The following is a 14,284-nucleotide window of genomic DNA, read 5'->3' as shown; positions in this document are numbered from 1 at the left end:
GCCCCGCCCCTCGGCGTGTGCGCGCGCAGGGCCAAGGGGGAAGTCCAGCGCCTTTTCCGGCTAGTCCACTTTCCCGGAAGGGGAAGTGGTTGACTGTCCACGCGCATGCGCCTCTGCGGAAGGCAGTGAGGGGGCGGATCACGGCGTGGCTGAGGGTGGTCTGCGAGCTCCTTGTGACGCCATAGTCACGGAGGCGGGGCGGGGCTGGTTGTCAGAATGCGCGGGCGCGCGCGGCGGTGCGGGCAGGGCGCGGCCCCGTCCGGTGAGGCCGGTGGGGCCGGGCGGGCGGCTCGCTCGCGGGGAGCGGCGCTGCGCGGCGGCGGCGGAGGAGGAGGAGGTGGGGGCTTTGCGTAGAGTGCTGAGTCCGCAGCCGTGTTTTTGTGTGCCTGCCCGCAGGCTGGACACCCTGGTGATGGGCCCTGCGCGGAGCAGGCGGGGCAAGGCGGTGCGCGAGAGCCCCTGTAGCTGCCGTGCTTGGCCAGGCGGCCCGCGGCGGGCGGCCTTTAACGGCCGATGCGAGGGGAAGTTTAGGCAGAGGAGGGAGTCGCCGCTGCCCCTGGGAGCGCATAGCAGGCCTGGGGGCTGAGGGGGTGAGGCGTTGGTTGGGGAGCGCCCAGCCCGGGTGCCCCGTCCGGTGGCCGGCTCGTTAGCGCGGCGGCATCACCGCCGCCGCCTCGGAGCCCGGCTCGCCCGCTCCGCCTCGGCCGCGGCCTCGGAGCCTGAGTCCTTGTTGTCGCCCCGCATACCTCTGAGGCAGGAGCGCGGCAGGTCGGGGTAAGAGAGGCGAGGTGACCGTTTCTGTGGGATGGGGAAGCACGGGGCGCCTTTGTCAGCCCCCGTTTGCCCCCTTTAGTCACCCCTTCTGGGTATGTGTTTGTGCAGCCTCCTGCCGGAGCCCCCCGGGGCCACAGAGCCGTCACTCAGGGCCGGGTGGTGGGAAGCCCCCCTTCCTCCCCTTCCCCCCCACCGGCGGGGGTGCCGCGCCCGGCCCCGTCAGGGTGGAACTGCGCCACAGCTGTCGCGGTGGCCGTTAACGGACGTCCCGCCCGAGCCGGGGCCCTGGCCGTGTACCTTGCGCATCCCTCTCTGCCGCGTAACGGTTTCGGCGCTGGTGAATAGGTAGTACGTGTACAATTTAAGACGGCTGCCTCTGTAAACTTAACTTCTCTCGCTACCTGGACAAAATCTGGAGCTAACCGGACTGCAGATGAACTCATCTAGTGTTGGTTTTACTCTGCAGTTGTAAAACTTTTTTTTTTTTTTTTGCCGAAATTAGGAACGTGTATGGTGTCTAAAGATACAAATTATTAAAGAAAAATAAAAATGTGGTTATTTAATCCGATTAGCTAGTCAGTGTCCCACAGGTGTACTCTTCCAATAAACTTGCTTTTTCTTGTGTGCCACCTTCTGAGCCGTTGTGTATGTGCTATTTATCCTCCTTTGCTGGTCCTCATAGCATATTTCGTTTCCCCTAAGATAACTAGAATGAAATCATGGTGATTTGCAAAATATATATTTTTATATAAGATAGGATGAAATGAAATAAGTGCGTTTCACCTTGTCTTTATCAGTTTCTGGAAGTACTGTTCTAGTGCGTGTTTTTTTGTTTTTTTGTTTTTTTGTTTTTGTCGTTCAAAGGGCATTGAGAGCAAGACAGCAAAATGGAGACCAAGTGCAGTAGTCGACATTTATTTTGCTCCAAGACAACCATCCGTACCTTTCTGCTAGGAGGGGTATTTATTGCATTGAGCTCAAGCCGAATCCTCCTGATGAAGTATTCTGCTAATGAAGGTGGTGTTGAGCAATAAACATACGACGTATCTCAGATAAGGAAGAGTTGACATTTGGGATAAAACACATTCCCCAAAACCTAGTTCTCCACTTGCAGAGTTCTTGCCATAACCATTCTTTTATATAAGTTGAGAGAGATTTTTCTGTAGAGGGAAATGTCTCTATAGTCACTGGGTGTAACTTATATTTGCAAGATGCGTGCATGGTCCATGTGGAGATCCACCCTTAAAACATCAGGCAATGGGTTACCTTACAGCTGGTTTACAAAGACCGAATTATTGTGTAAGCACTGTCAGCTGCATATCTTGACTGTTGTATTTGTTTCACAACAGGTTTAGGAGAATGTGATGTAATAGCATGGATACTGTAACTGTCTAATGTTACTGCTTCTTCATTCAGAAAGTATTAGCAATATGTGTTTGAAGTGGTTCTTAAATGCTAACAAAGAAAGGATACAATGGCAAAAGAAGGCTTGGTCATCCTGAAAGCCTTTTCCTTAGGGAAAGGGGAAAAAATAGCATATTGCTACTTTTTGGGGAAAAAACACTGACTTTCTTTAAATCTTTTAGAACTATAGTGCTCTTGGGTCCTTCCAAAAAGTTCTTCTGTAAACTGAGGGCAAGCAAGGAAAAATTTCAGTCCAGAGAGGAGAATGTTCAGGAAGTCGAATATCAGCAAAGATGGGGTATTTATAACGAAAGTGCTGACACATGGTTGTTCGTGTTTATGGAAAGTGGATAGACGTGTGGCTGGAGAGGTTAAAATAGTTTCTTGCTTTAACTGTGTATGCAAGAGGCAGAACATGATTGTGTATTCATTGCAATTTACTGAATCCCACAGATAACAAATATGATTACCTTCCTACAACTGTGAACATATGTTCTGAAGTAATAAAACTGGTGCTGTGTGTGATAGTGGCACTATGGGTTAAGAAAAAAGGTAAGTACATACATGTAAAATCATTCAGATGTGTTGACTTTAAGATTTGTTGTGCTTCAAATACTTTTTTTCTTCTGTGACAGATTCACATGTGGTAGTCTGCAGTAGATTCTGCTAGTAATGTTTGCTGGGATTGTGTCTTTCATGCAGACTTCCAACTAAATGAAAAAAAAGGTATAATTTATGCTGTAAACTCAGATGCTCCTGGGTTGTTTGTATGATAGCTGAAATGGAGACAAGTAAGCTAAATTAGGAAGTGTAGCGAAGATGCAGTCTAACATTTTCGGGGTTGACAGAGACTTAGGCTACGATAACAAGTCACCCAAAGACATCTTTGCAGAAGCACTGGACAGAAGCTTATAAATTGCCCTAACTCAAGGCCTTTATGTTCTGGTATCCTGACCACTTATTTTCAAAAGTGCCACCACCTTCCAGTGAAGAGGCTTTGTTTGTGTAGTAGGATTTGGGTAAGGAGCAACACTTGACTGTTAATGCTGCAATATAACTTTGTTGTGAAGACAAATCTTGGGGCTGCCCTCTATACAGGAAAAGCAGAGTAAGGCTTCATTAGCCACTGGGTTTGTATTGTATTATAGCTTCCCCCCCCCCCCCGACCTCTCTGCAGCTTCTGTCCTCATGTAAAAAGGATGAGAAGTTAACTTCACAGCATTTCAAAACAGTAAAGGACAGATGTTTAAATTGGAACGTAGTGTCAGGCACTGTGGACTCTGTCATTTCATCTTAAATTGAAGTGCTAGATGCATCCACTTCTCCATGTGTAACAGTCATGACTCTGGCAGACTAATGAAACTTACCTCTACCATTTAGTACAGATACACCGAAGACTGAATACGGTTTACCGTGTTTGCTGTTGTTGGCTACTGCTGACTCCACATTTTCTTAAATCTCTTCTTCCTTTTTTTTGGTTTCCAGACATCAGAGTTTTGCCAAACTCAATGTCTTGGAGTTCCAGAAGAGGATTAGATAACATTGTGTAGTCTTAAGTCTATGTTAACAAAGTTCTTCTGTCATCAACTCTAGCATAGTCTAAAGTTTAACACCATCTTCTTCTTTTTAAGTCATGTGTCCTAAATACCTAAACAGATGTCGTTCTTTGTACCTTATCCTTTCTTTGGGCTTTCTTGGCATATGTTCTCTTTTGTCCTAGATTGTGTGCTAGTGTGATATAAATACTGACTTCTGGTTTATTTTTGTCTCTCTAACATTATTGGCTGCCCTTTGGGTACTATATGAACAGGTCTGTAGTCTGGGTCATTATTTCACATCTAGACATGATGATTATCAGAAAGTCACCTAGTAATGATCTGACTATTGCATGGGCATTTAGGGGTGCTTTCTGGCCCTTAAAGAATGATTGATAATTTCATTTTTATTCCCATTCTAATGGTACTAGAAGGTTCCTTGGTGGCTTCTCTGCTGAAGGAAGGAGGTGAATGCCCATAGAGATTGGCTTGCTTGCTGCTCTAGTTGTATGTTCTGCCTTGGATCTGTCCTTTATGTTGCCAGAAGGCTGTGGTACCTGCTTTTTCAGTCTGACAGTGCTATTGAAAACAGAACAGTGATACCTATTCTGTCATGAGGGGGTTGGAACAGGCTTTTGGTGGTAAGCAGGATGTCTGTCTTACTGATGTCTTTTCCTTTCAGAGGGTTGTTTGGATCATCACTTTGAATGTCTTTCGTGGAAGAATTTTTGTAATTCCATGAAATGGTCAATTCCTGCCTTTCTTTACTTTTTGGATAACTTGATTGTCTTCTACGTCCTGTCCTACCTCCAGCCTGTAAGTATACATGTACTGAATAAAGTATCTTCCAAACTCTGAGTGATAACCTGGCGCTTAGACTATCTACAGTCGTAACATAGGTAAGGGAAGATTTGTAGGAATGATCTGTTATCCGACCAACTAGCCCTTTCCATTCTCCTGCCCACTGATTTCTGTTTTACAGCTCTCAGTAGAGGAGGATCTCTTTGGTATTTCTTAGCCCTAAGCAATTTGGAAATAGGCTGAACTGCTTAAGCACTAGGGAGGTTTTTGGTGATTTCCCTTCTTTGGTTTCTTAGACACTGTATTTCTCTTTCAATGCGTTTGCCCATCTTGCTAGTATTTGAGTTGTACTTTTCTGTGCAGCTATCACTAATGTCTCTATGTAACTCCATGTGATGACTTGTTTTCTTTCCTCACTGATTCCAAAGAAAACCTCCAGCGTAAGTGAGCCTAATAGGGAGTGAGGAGGGGAGGAAGAGAAATGTTTGGCTCTTAATTTTTGCGTTTGTTTATTAGTTATCTTTAAACATGGAACTTAATTGTTACTTTCTTTAGCTCCAATCAGCCTTTTGGATGATTTTACGTATGCTTAGGAAATAATAGTGTTTGTGCTTTCTGTTTTTAGTACTGGGATTCTTTTTGGTTCAAAATCCGTTTGAAGTTAAATGGACGCAGATGGTTAGTCCTCACTACAAAATACTGCGGCTACCCCCGTTTAGCATTACAGATTAATATAAATGCTTTTGTTCCCTCTTTTTCAGGCTTCCTCTTTAAAATATTGTCCTTCTAGGTGCACGTTTCTGGCAGGGACAGAACAGAGTCTGAAAAAGAACCTAACTGGAAAATCAACAATCTCAACATCTTAAAATAGCAAACACAGTGTTTTTGCTTCTTTGGGAAGGAAATTCAATTATAATGGCTGTAATATTAGCAAAGCCTGATGTTTGAAAGACTGCATTAACACAATTACTTTCTGAAAGCAATTTGATTTGGCTTGGTTAAGGTGATCGTTTAGAAAAAGCACAGTTCGTACATTTTATGCACATACACTTTTGTCTCTCCTCTTGAACACATACTTTAAGGTTCCTCTTTAGGAATTTGATATCTTTTAACTCTTTATCTGGATATACTTTGTAACCTCACTGAACCTGGTTTCATGTGACTTTAAAAACTAAGTGGCTTTGGGACTAAGTAGTACTTGGATGAGCAGGTGCCTAACGTATGGAGTTTCTTTGCTGAGCTCCCCTCCCCCCCCCCCGCCTTGAAGTTTAATGTTTCCTACTGATAAGATTTTATCTTTAGAGGCTTTGTGGTACGTAGGTTAGCAGCACAGTGATCTTTGGCAAATCTGTTTTTAGTTCCTACTTGTCTTGTTCTCTGAGGCCTCCAGAAACAAGACAGACAACTCAAAATGAAAGTTTTGTAACTATCGTGCTGTAGATTTTGATTATATTTTGTTACCAAAGGTGTTGACTTGGGCTTTGATTGTGAGATAAACAAAGCATTCGTAGACCATTTGTGCATCAATTTTGCATCAAGCCTATTTCTTCCAGAGTGCCAGTCTTCTGCCAGTCCCAGGTTCACCATTTATTCAATGTTTTTCCAAAATGTTCACCTAACATGAATTTTTAGTTGAGTCTTAATGTCAGAAGCAGAAAACTAAGCCATGCTCTCTTAAGTGGATGTCTCATGTCAGTCTTCAGTTTACTTGAAAACCTGTGTCATGCTGCTCTGTGAGATTTATTACTTAGCAGATAGTACGTTGGAATAGAATGGAACTAATAGAAAAAGAGTCTCTGCTTTTCCTCTGGTAGGTTAAAAAAACCTCTGCTTTTGCAGAATTGGGAATGTAAAACGTAGATGAGAGAGTTGCAACATAAATTCTGTGTTTTCCATTTCTGAATCCATAAATGCTTTTGTGTAAAATTGTCTAAGAAAGTGATCTCACTCTAAGGTTGAACGGAGGAAAGAGTTCAGGTACCTAGATTTTTGTAATTGTCATTCCTCAGTAATGGCTGTATGGGGCAATCCTGAATAAAACGCTTTGGGGGTAGGGGGAACTTTTTTTTCCACTGGTGCTGGCAGATTCTGATTTTTAATGATAACTGCAATGCCTAAAAGAGCCTGTATTACTGGGATGCTAGCCCAAGACAAAGAAACTGAAAAGATGATCCTTGCCACAAGGTGTTTGCAGCTTGGGAACATGACAGTGGGTTAGGGCAGTATCATTATTATATGCTTATTCCCCAAATTAAACAGGAGCTTTAGAGTTGTCTTCGTTTGTGCTTTGAAATAGGTGAATTTTGAGTACAGCTGCAGTCTTGAAAATTCAAGCCAAGCATTCCTTTATCTTTAATAAATGGTACAGCAAAGGCGCTTGACAGTCTGGGATTTCATGAACGCTGTAAGCTGGCACTGCTACCGGAAGCAGCCTCACCCCCTCCTATTCTTTGATTCGTGTTTTCATTTTAGTGCAATCTCCTCCTTTGTGTTGGCACAGCTCCTTTTGTGGCCAGGCTGTGGAACTGCTCTGGCAGAAAACTAAAGCATTTTCTTTTTTACCTAGTTAGTTTTCGACTGGATTGGTTTTCTCGCATCTTTATGCCGCTTTTCCCACTAAGGAGAAATTTAGGCTCTGTACTTTGAGATTTTGAAATGGGACTTCAGCGTGATGTAGGAGCATACATGTTTTTTACTACTCGGCTAAGGAAGAAGGTTCAGTACCATGATGATCCTTTTCCCTTTGACCTCTGGAAGAATGGTGAACCTTCTTAGCTGGTGGGCTTTTGATGATCATGCTATTGTCTGGAGTATAACTTTGTTCCCCTTCTTCTCTTTATAGGCAATGGCCGTACTCTTCTCAAATTTTGTCATTATAACGACAGCTCTTCTCTTCAGGATAGTGCTAAAGTAAGTAGTACTTGTTAAAGTAAACGTCAAATTTTGTCGTCTTAGCCTGATTGAAGAAGTTATGCTGGATTTTTCTCAATCTGGCAAGAAGAGTAATTCTATTTTCTCGTGGTTGTACCAGCTTGGAAAGATGGCTTTGTTCTGCGTATGAAAGTGCTGGAAATAATATCTTATTAGGAGCCCCTACATCTCTCCAAATTCAGTGAGCTGTAATGGAAAACAACTGAAATCATAATTATGTTGTTACTAGATGGTCAAAATTAAAATTCAGGTTTGGGTACCTTCATTTATGCATTAAATCTCATGTTTCATGGTTAGCAATATTACTTTCCAAACTTGCAATTCTGAATTGAATGTAAATGTACTTTAACAAGGGGATGGAATGTGTAAGAGTGCAAGACAGAAGTATATCCAGTAAATTGTGCCATCTCTGATGCATTTCCGGTCAACTTGCACAGTATATTTTTAAAAGTAACTTTAATTCCCTTCGTTATTCGTATGACAGAAAGCAGACTCTATCTTGTACGTTTGTCTCTCGCTGACTTGTGTTGTGCCCTTCATGGTGCAATTTAGATGCATAAAAGGCTGGGGGGAAAGGAAAATTAGCTTTCACACACTACTCAAAAGGACGCTTGTGTTCAACTTTGAACAAAGACACCTCTTTTGTCTACTCTTTTGTCTACCTCTTTTGGCTTTTTTGTCTACTCCAGGCGACGACTCTCTTGGGTACAATGGGCATCTCTGGTGATTTTATTCCTGTCCATCGTTGCCCTGACTCTAGGGACTGGAGGCCATCAGCAAAGCTTAGCTGTGCACGGATTCCATCACAACATGTTTTTTAGCCCATCTAACCACTGCCTCCTCTATGCTGGACCGGAGGAAACGTGCCCGGAAAAGGGCAACTGTGTAGCATCAAGCTTCCTTCCCAGCTTTCAATGGAATGTCACCACTACCATGGCAGGAGCATTGAGACCCCTCCACCTGAGTCTGGGCCATCTGCTTATCCTAGTGCAGTGTTTCATTTCTGCTCTGGCTAACATCTACAACGAAAAGATCTTGAAAGGTGGGGATCAGCTTGCTGAAAGCATTTTTGTGCAGAACAGTAAACTGTATGCGTTTGGGGTGATGTTCAATGGGCTGATGCTGGGGCTGCAGGCTAAGGACCGGAGGCAAATAGGGAGCTGTGGTTTCTTTTATGGGCACAACGTCTTCTCGGTGGCTCTTATATTTGCCACAGCTTTCTTGGGGCTGTCCGTAGCCTTCATCTTGAAGTTCCGAGACAACATGTTCCACGTTATGACTGCTCAGGTCACCACTGTAATCATCACCGCAGTCTCTTTCGTCATCTTTGACTTCAGGCCTTCTCTAGAGTTCTTTTTGGAAGCTCCTGTAGTGCTTCTCTCCATATTCATCTATAACGCCAGTAAACCTCGAGGCCTGGAATATTCCACTCTGCGGGAAAGGGGCAGACTCTTAAAAGGAGACACATGGGAGAGGTCAAGCGGGGTAAGGCTTTTTAGTACTTGTTTTCTCTTGTTTCTCTTTTGCCTCACATCTGTTTACACTGTGGAATGCTTAGAAAATTTGTTGTGTGTGTGACAAGACTCATCCCTCAATTCAAATACCAAAACTCCTCGGTATTAGTTTACGTCTCTTAAATTGGTAGGTTTTTGCTTTGCATATCCCGCCTTTTCCCTTCGTGAGACCTAATTAAGCCTTGTTTTCTTGCTGTGACTTTAGACAATCTCGTGAGCCACTTTAGATTGGTACAAATCTTCTCCCAAAACGTTTATCACGAAAATAGTCTATTGGTGCTGGGCAGCCAGGAATTGGAGCTGATGTCTGGGAACTAATTATACTGAAGTAGAACTGATAAATCTGTGCGTAGCTGAGCACATCTCATGAAGAAATTAATAAATTTGATGTTAAAATTCTTTCTACCTTAACATTCAAAGATATCTGAAGACAAAAAGGTAACATTTATACAGATTTTTGACGTGATTTTTCTTACGAGACATTTTCTCCAGATCCTCTTATGGTTTTTGCCCTTCTTTGAACAGTAATCTAGACAACTAGAACGTGGTAGAGTGGGATTGCTATTAGGCATCTCTTTCAACTGAGCGGAGAAGTCAATCTGAGAGGGAAGGGGTTAGTGTGTGTGTGTGTGTGTATCTGCATGTACATATGTGCTCTGTAAATACATGTTGCAACCAGCAGAGTGTGCTATGTTCATTCAATTCTAGGAAATATTCAGCTTGGAAAAGAAGAGCTGTTTCCTGGCAGTATCATATGGTCCCCTTTCAGGGTGTTGTTTAACGAGCAGTAAATAACATGTAGTCATATATTTTTGGTATACCAGGTGTTGTATTTTTTTTTTAACCCTTACAATTCAGCAGCCGTGATAAAAATAAATAGCACTATGTGAGCAGATTTTCTGATGAAAGAATGGGCTACAAGCTGTTTCAGGGAGAGAGTCACTAAAAAGCATTGCAAGTACCTGCTCATAAAAAGAATCCCCTGTATATCCAAGAGAAGGATTTTAACATACCCATAAAAGGCTTGAATTACAAGACTGATTTTTATAGACCAGACTCCTTCAAAACAAGCTGCTTTTGTCTCCTTAAATTTTTTTTTTGTATTAATAATAAGATAACATTTGCTCATGTCATTTTCTTCTGCTTCTGATTCCTGTAGGATGGAGAAGAGTTTGAGAGACTGAACAAACCAAGCAGTGACATTGATACAGATGAAGATTCACTCTAGCATGAGGCTGGCTCAGAGGAGTGCTATTACTCATAGTGAGAGAATGTTAATGTTTATTTAACATAGAGAAAGATCCTTTTTCCCCACTTGCAGAGCAATGGAGAATATTTATGGGCTGGATATGAGAGATGGATGAGGAAAACATTCAAACTCTTCCTTTGAGCCATATGTATGAAGAGCTGTCTTTCTTCTTTCCATTGAAGCCACTGAAATAAACACTGTTTAAAACTAATGCAAAAAAGAGAGGGGTTGAATCCTGGACTTAACTGTCTGGGTGACATATGTGGTGTTGTGGAGGGCAGTGCTGAAGGCGAGATTCCATTGCCTTTGGATAGCTGGCAGCCAAGTATTCCATGCTTTAGGACTTTGTGGACAAAATACACTTGTGACCAAAATGGGAGAGCCTGCTCCTGAAAACTCTTTGGTTCCAAGAAGTGTTCCCCCTAGCACTTAAACAATGGTTTCAGAAGAGAAGCATTACATAAGCACATATTTCCAAGACTTTGAGTCAGGTGGCATCTTAGGCTTGTCTGGTTTTATTGAGAGGTGATTTCAGAATTAACTTCTTATTGAATGATTTACAGAACTTGAGGCTTATGGGATATGATGCTTATTTACAGTTGGGATTTGTTTGTTTGCTAGTGTGCCTGGCATTGCAAACTGGAAGAAGAGTTTTCCTAATGTTTAGAAATGTAGGCGTCATGTCCTCACCTGGTTCTTATAGTTTCTCGAGTGAAACAGTTTCATCCTTGCTCTCTCTGGAATTGCAGTTTGCCCCTCAGTGTATACTAACAATTTTCTTTGTACTTCATTGCTACATAAGGATTTTTTTATTATCTAGAAGTCTGTTGGAATTATACTTTACACTATTTGTAAATACAGAGTTTTAAACTTTAAAAAAAAACATTATCAGGTTAAGATTCAACTCTTTTTTTTTAATAGACTTGATTTTAATTGAATGAAAATGTGATCTAACCAACCTGGACTGTGAATGCTGCTTGAAAATATGTTTTAGAATTATGGCTATTTTAAGAGATCACAGCAGTGAAAGTAGTTAGCTGTAGAATTACTTGGCTGGTCTACATTTTAGCAATAACGGAAGAAGCAAATGGTGCGTGGGAGAAGTGAAAAGTACATTAGATTTGACTGAAGCAATATTACTTGAACAACACCAGGGCTCCTGAGTTCTAACCCCATGTCTTCCACAGCTTTGGTCAAATGTCCCAAGACACTGCAACTTCCTATATGAATTACTTGGTTAGTAAAACAGAGGTGATAAAACTGTTTCCCACTTTGCAGGAGTGATATGAGGATTGATGAATGTTTTTGCAGCATCTTCAAATGTACAAATGCTCCTCTTTTTTTAGTAATTAAGATGTTACTAATAACTTAATCAATTTGCCTCATTATTTATATATATATTTTTTATGGCGTTTTGGCAATTCAGATAACTAACTGGCTGAGTTAAGCACAATTCCTTCTGGACCTGTCTCATCTGGCTTTCACTTGAGAAATATATAAGTCAGATAATTTGGGTTAGAGATACATTGATCCTTCAAACAGGCAGGTCTTTGGAGCGTGAGTTTGATCTGAGTGATCTTAATTCTGTCTCCATCAGAATTTTTCATCGGTGTAATTCTGTGCTGGCTCCTGTGGAGTCCTTTTCTTTCCGATTTTCTTTGATGTGACTGAAAGCAGAAGAGATTTCACTGACTTTAGCCACTAGCTCTCCTCACATTTTCAGTGTGAGACTGTTGTGTGCCTGTCTCCCAGTGTCTGGGAAACTGAAATATGGAGTGCCTTTGTAGCAAATGCTGACTTTTACATGCAGCTTATTTGGCATAACTTTGAAAGAGCCTGAATAAAATAAAAGTCTGTTATACAATTTGAGGGCACCATAGGCTCTTTCTTGCTTTTAAAAAGGCTATGTGTTGAGACTTCCTTGCGCTGGGACTGCTACATGAAAACAAGTATCATGTAGCTGCTCTGATGCCCTACAGCTTCTGGAGCATGAGCAAGAGGGTGCAGGTGACAATTTCGTTCAGTGATGCTTTACCAAGTAAGACTGGTAAAGGTTTATGCCCATTTTGGAGGGGGAGGTAGAGAAACCATTTTGCAGGGTGCCAGGTGCAGTAATCTCAGAATCATTGAGACTTTCACTGGATTGGCTTTTGAGTGAGATTGAAAAATAGGTTCCAAATAATGTAGAGAATCTTAAAAAGAGAAGGGGAAAAGGAATGGGGATACAGAAAAAAGTTTCTTGATATGTCCTTAAAACCTCTTCTCTCAGAACAGTGGAAAAGATGTTAGCTTATAATTTCCTCCCTTAATGAATGGGTCTTTTTTTAGTGGAAAGATACTGTCGAAAGAATTCTTAAGAGGATATGTAATGAGTTCAGTCTCAAAGCCTCATACCACACTGTATAGTAATCAGCTACTGATGTATTTTTCTGAGGGCTGAAGACAGTTCTGCCTCTGTTCCTGTTTGCCATCCTGTTTCCAGGCCTTGTGTACTAACAGCTTACTTATGCATGCTGTGTTGATGGCTTATAATTAATGTATCTCCTGTCATTGATCCATCAAGAGTGACAGCCTGTTTCCAACTGTTGCCAATGACTATCAGGTTATAAACTAAGAATGTAAATTACTGTTCTGACTTGTCACTTTTTTCCTGGATTATGAGCTTTTTCTGGAATATTTTAAGAAGAATTATACAAAATGAAATTGCTGTTGTTTATATGAGATGACATTGTAAGCAATGTTGAGCTGGAAAAATTTTTACAGCTGATCTCATGGTTGTGCTTGTAGAGTAGCTCATTTCAACAGAAAGAATACTAATTGCTTGAATCTGCACAAAATGATTAGAAAAGCATATTTGAATATAAATTCCAGAAGCATATTTTTTTGATGTGTGATGTCCTGTTTTGAGAAAGGAAATCTTAATGCAAAAAAAAAAAAACCTCAAACTGGTAAAGCCTTAATTGTAGTAAGACATTTTCATTTTTGTACCATTACATACAGCTTTGCAATGTATACTTGCCTGAGTTCAATGTCTTTGCAATCATAGTTACGAACTTTAGCAAGTGTTTCCAAGAGGAGTGTAAGGAACTGTTAGCTATAGCTTGCTTTGCACTTACATGAGCAGTAGCTTTTTACATCAGTTTTTCCAGAGAGCTTTGGCTTATGTAAAGTCAAAACATAGAAATCAGCCTCATACCTCTAAAGACATCTAATCAAACCAATGCTAAGTGTCTTCAGAACAATATGTTTGACCTTCCTGACTCGCATATCCGCCTGAAAAGAAATGAGAGATGGAAAAAAATGATCTGCAAATTATATAAAGTGCACCTAGTCTTTTTTTTTTTTCCAGCTCTTATCCTGCTTACTGATTTTGAGATTCTGTTGGATTTGCCAGGCAGGTTTATTTTAATAATGAGAACTGTATATCCCCTTAGCAGTAACAATAATGTTAACTACTGCCTGAAAATGAGTAAGGATTTGCATCAACTGGGCAGTGAGTGGGTAAAGTTTAAAAAAATATATATATATATATAAAAAACCGTGCAATTCAGTCTGCTCTACTGTCCATGGAGATGATCAAAAATACTATATATATATGAGTTTTGTTAGAGGAAATGATTAAACCATTGTTAGCTAGAGAGCAGCCATGATTAGCCAGGAGGGTGTTCTATAGAGCTATACCTTGCATGTGAATCCCACTGCAATGACAGTGGGTAAGTATTTCTACTCTATGGTTGTTCACATAGTCCATGTCTGAAACCATGTTTTTTTTTTTTTCCTCAGATGACAATAGGGAATTTTATGAGGAAATTTTTGGAGCTCAGCATTTACTTTGCCACGTAGTCTTTAATGAAAACATTGGGCAGGGAGTAAGCTCTTTCTAAGATGTAATACAGTGTCCAGATTCACAAATGTTTGAACTTAATAGCTGCTGGGAATGTTGCATTCCTACCCCCAGGTTTAAGGAACTAATTCATGAACACATCTCTCTTCCTGAGAGGTTTTATTTCTTTTGTTTAAGACAAGCCAATTAAAGCAATATTTTCTTTGGGTTAATTTCAACTATGTGAATGTAG

At 41.3% G+C, this 14,284-nt stretch overlaps 1 protein-coding gene across 3 annotated transcripts; it reads left to right on the top strand.

Annotated features, from left to right (window-relative positions):
- The first annotated feature begins 153 nt into the window (after nucleotides 1-153).
- Nucleotides 154-13,086, top strand: SLC35A5 (solute carrier family 35 member A5). 3 transcript variants are annotated; one of them, XM_068959519.1, is made up of 7 exons: nucleotides 154-262; nucleotides 1,639-1,791; nucleotides 2,632-2,730; nucleotides 4,396-4,529; nucleotides 7,357-7,424; nucleotides 8,135-8,930; nucleotides 10,119-13,086. In XM_068959519.1, the coding sequence occupies exons 2-7, from the start codon at nucleotides 1,662-1,664 to the stop codon at nucleotides 10,185-10,187; spliced, it is 1,296 nt and encodes a 431-aa protein (XP_068815620.1). In that variant the 5' UTR covers nucleotides 154-262; nucleotides 1,639-1,661; the 3' UTR covers nucleotides 10,188-13,086. The 3 variants fall into 3 exon arrangements, with proteins under 3 accessions (XP_068815620.1, XP_068815607.1, XP_068815613.1); XM_068959506.1 differs by having other exon boundaries at nucleotides 243-337; XM_068959512.1 differs by lacking the exon at nucleotides 154-262 and adding an exon at nucleotides 531-774.
- Nucleotides 13,087-14,284: the final 1,198 nt, after the last annotated feature.

This window comes from Struthio camelus, chromosome 1, assembly GCF_040807025.1.
Source record: "Struthio camelus isolate bStrCam1 chromosome 1, bStrCam1.hap1, whole genome shotgun sequence".
Taxonomy (NCBI): domain Eukaryota; kingdom Metazoa; phylum Chordata; class Aves; order Struthioniformes; family Struthionidae; genus Struthio; species Struthio camelus.
Note: the sequence above shows the minus strand (reverse complement) of the source record. Positions and strands in the feature narration are given on the sequence as shown.

What these genes read in the sequence shown, in the direction of transcription:
- SLC35A5 (XM_068959519.1), top strand. Translation starts at nt 1,662, where the DNA reads ATGGAGACCAAGTGCAGTAGTCGACATTTATTTTGCTCCAAGACAACC. An exon ending in TCCTGTCCTACCTCCAGCCT is followed by an intron (nt 4,530 to 7,356) that starts GTAAGTATACAT and finishes TTCTCTTTATAG; the next exon opens with GCAATGGCCGTACTCTTCTC. An exon ending in CATGGGAGAGGTCAAGCGGG is followed by an intron (nt 8,931 to 10,118) that starts GTAAGGCTTTTT and finishes TGATTCCTGTAG; the next exon opens with GATGGAGAAGAGTTTGAGAG.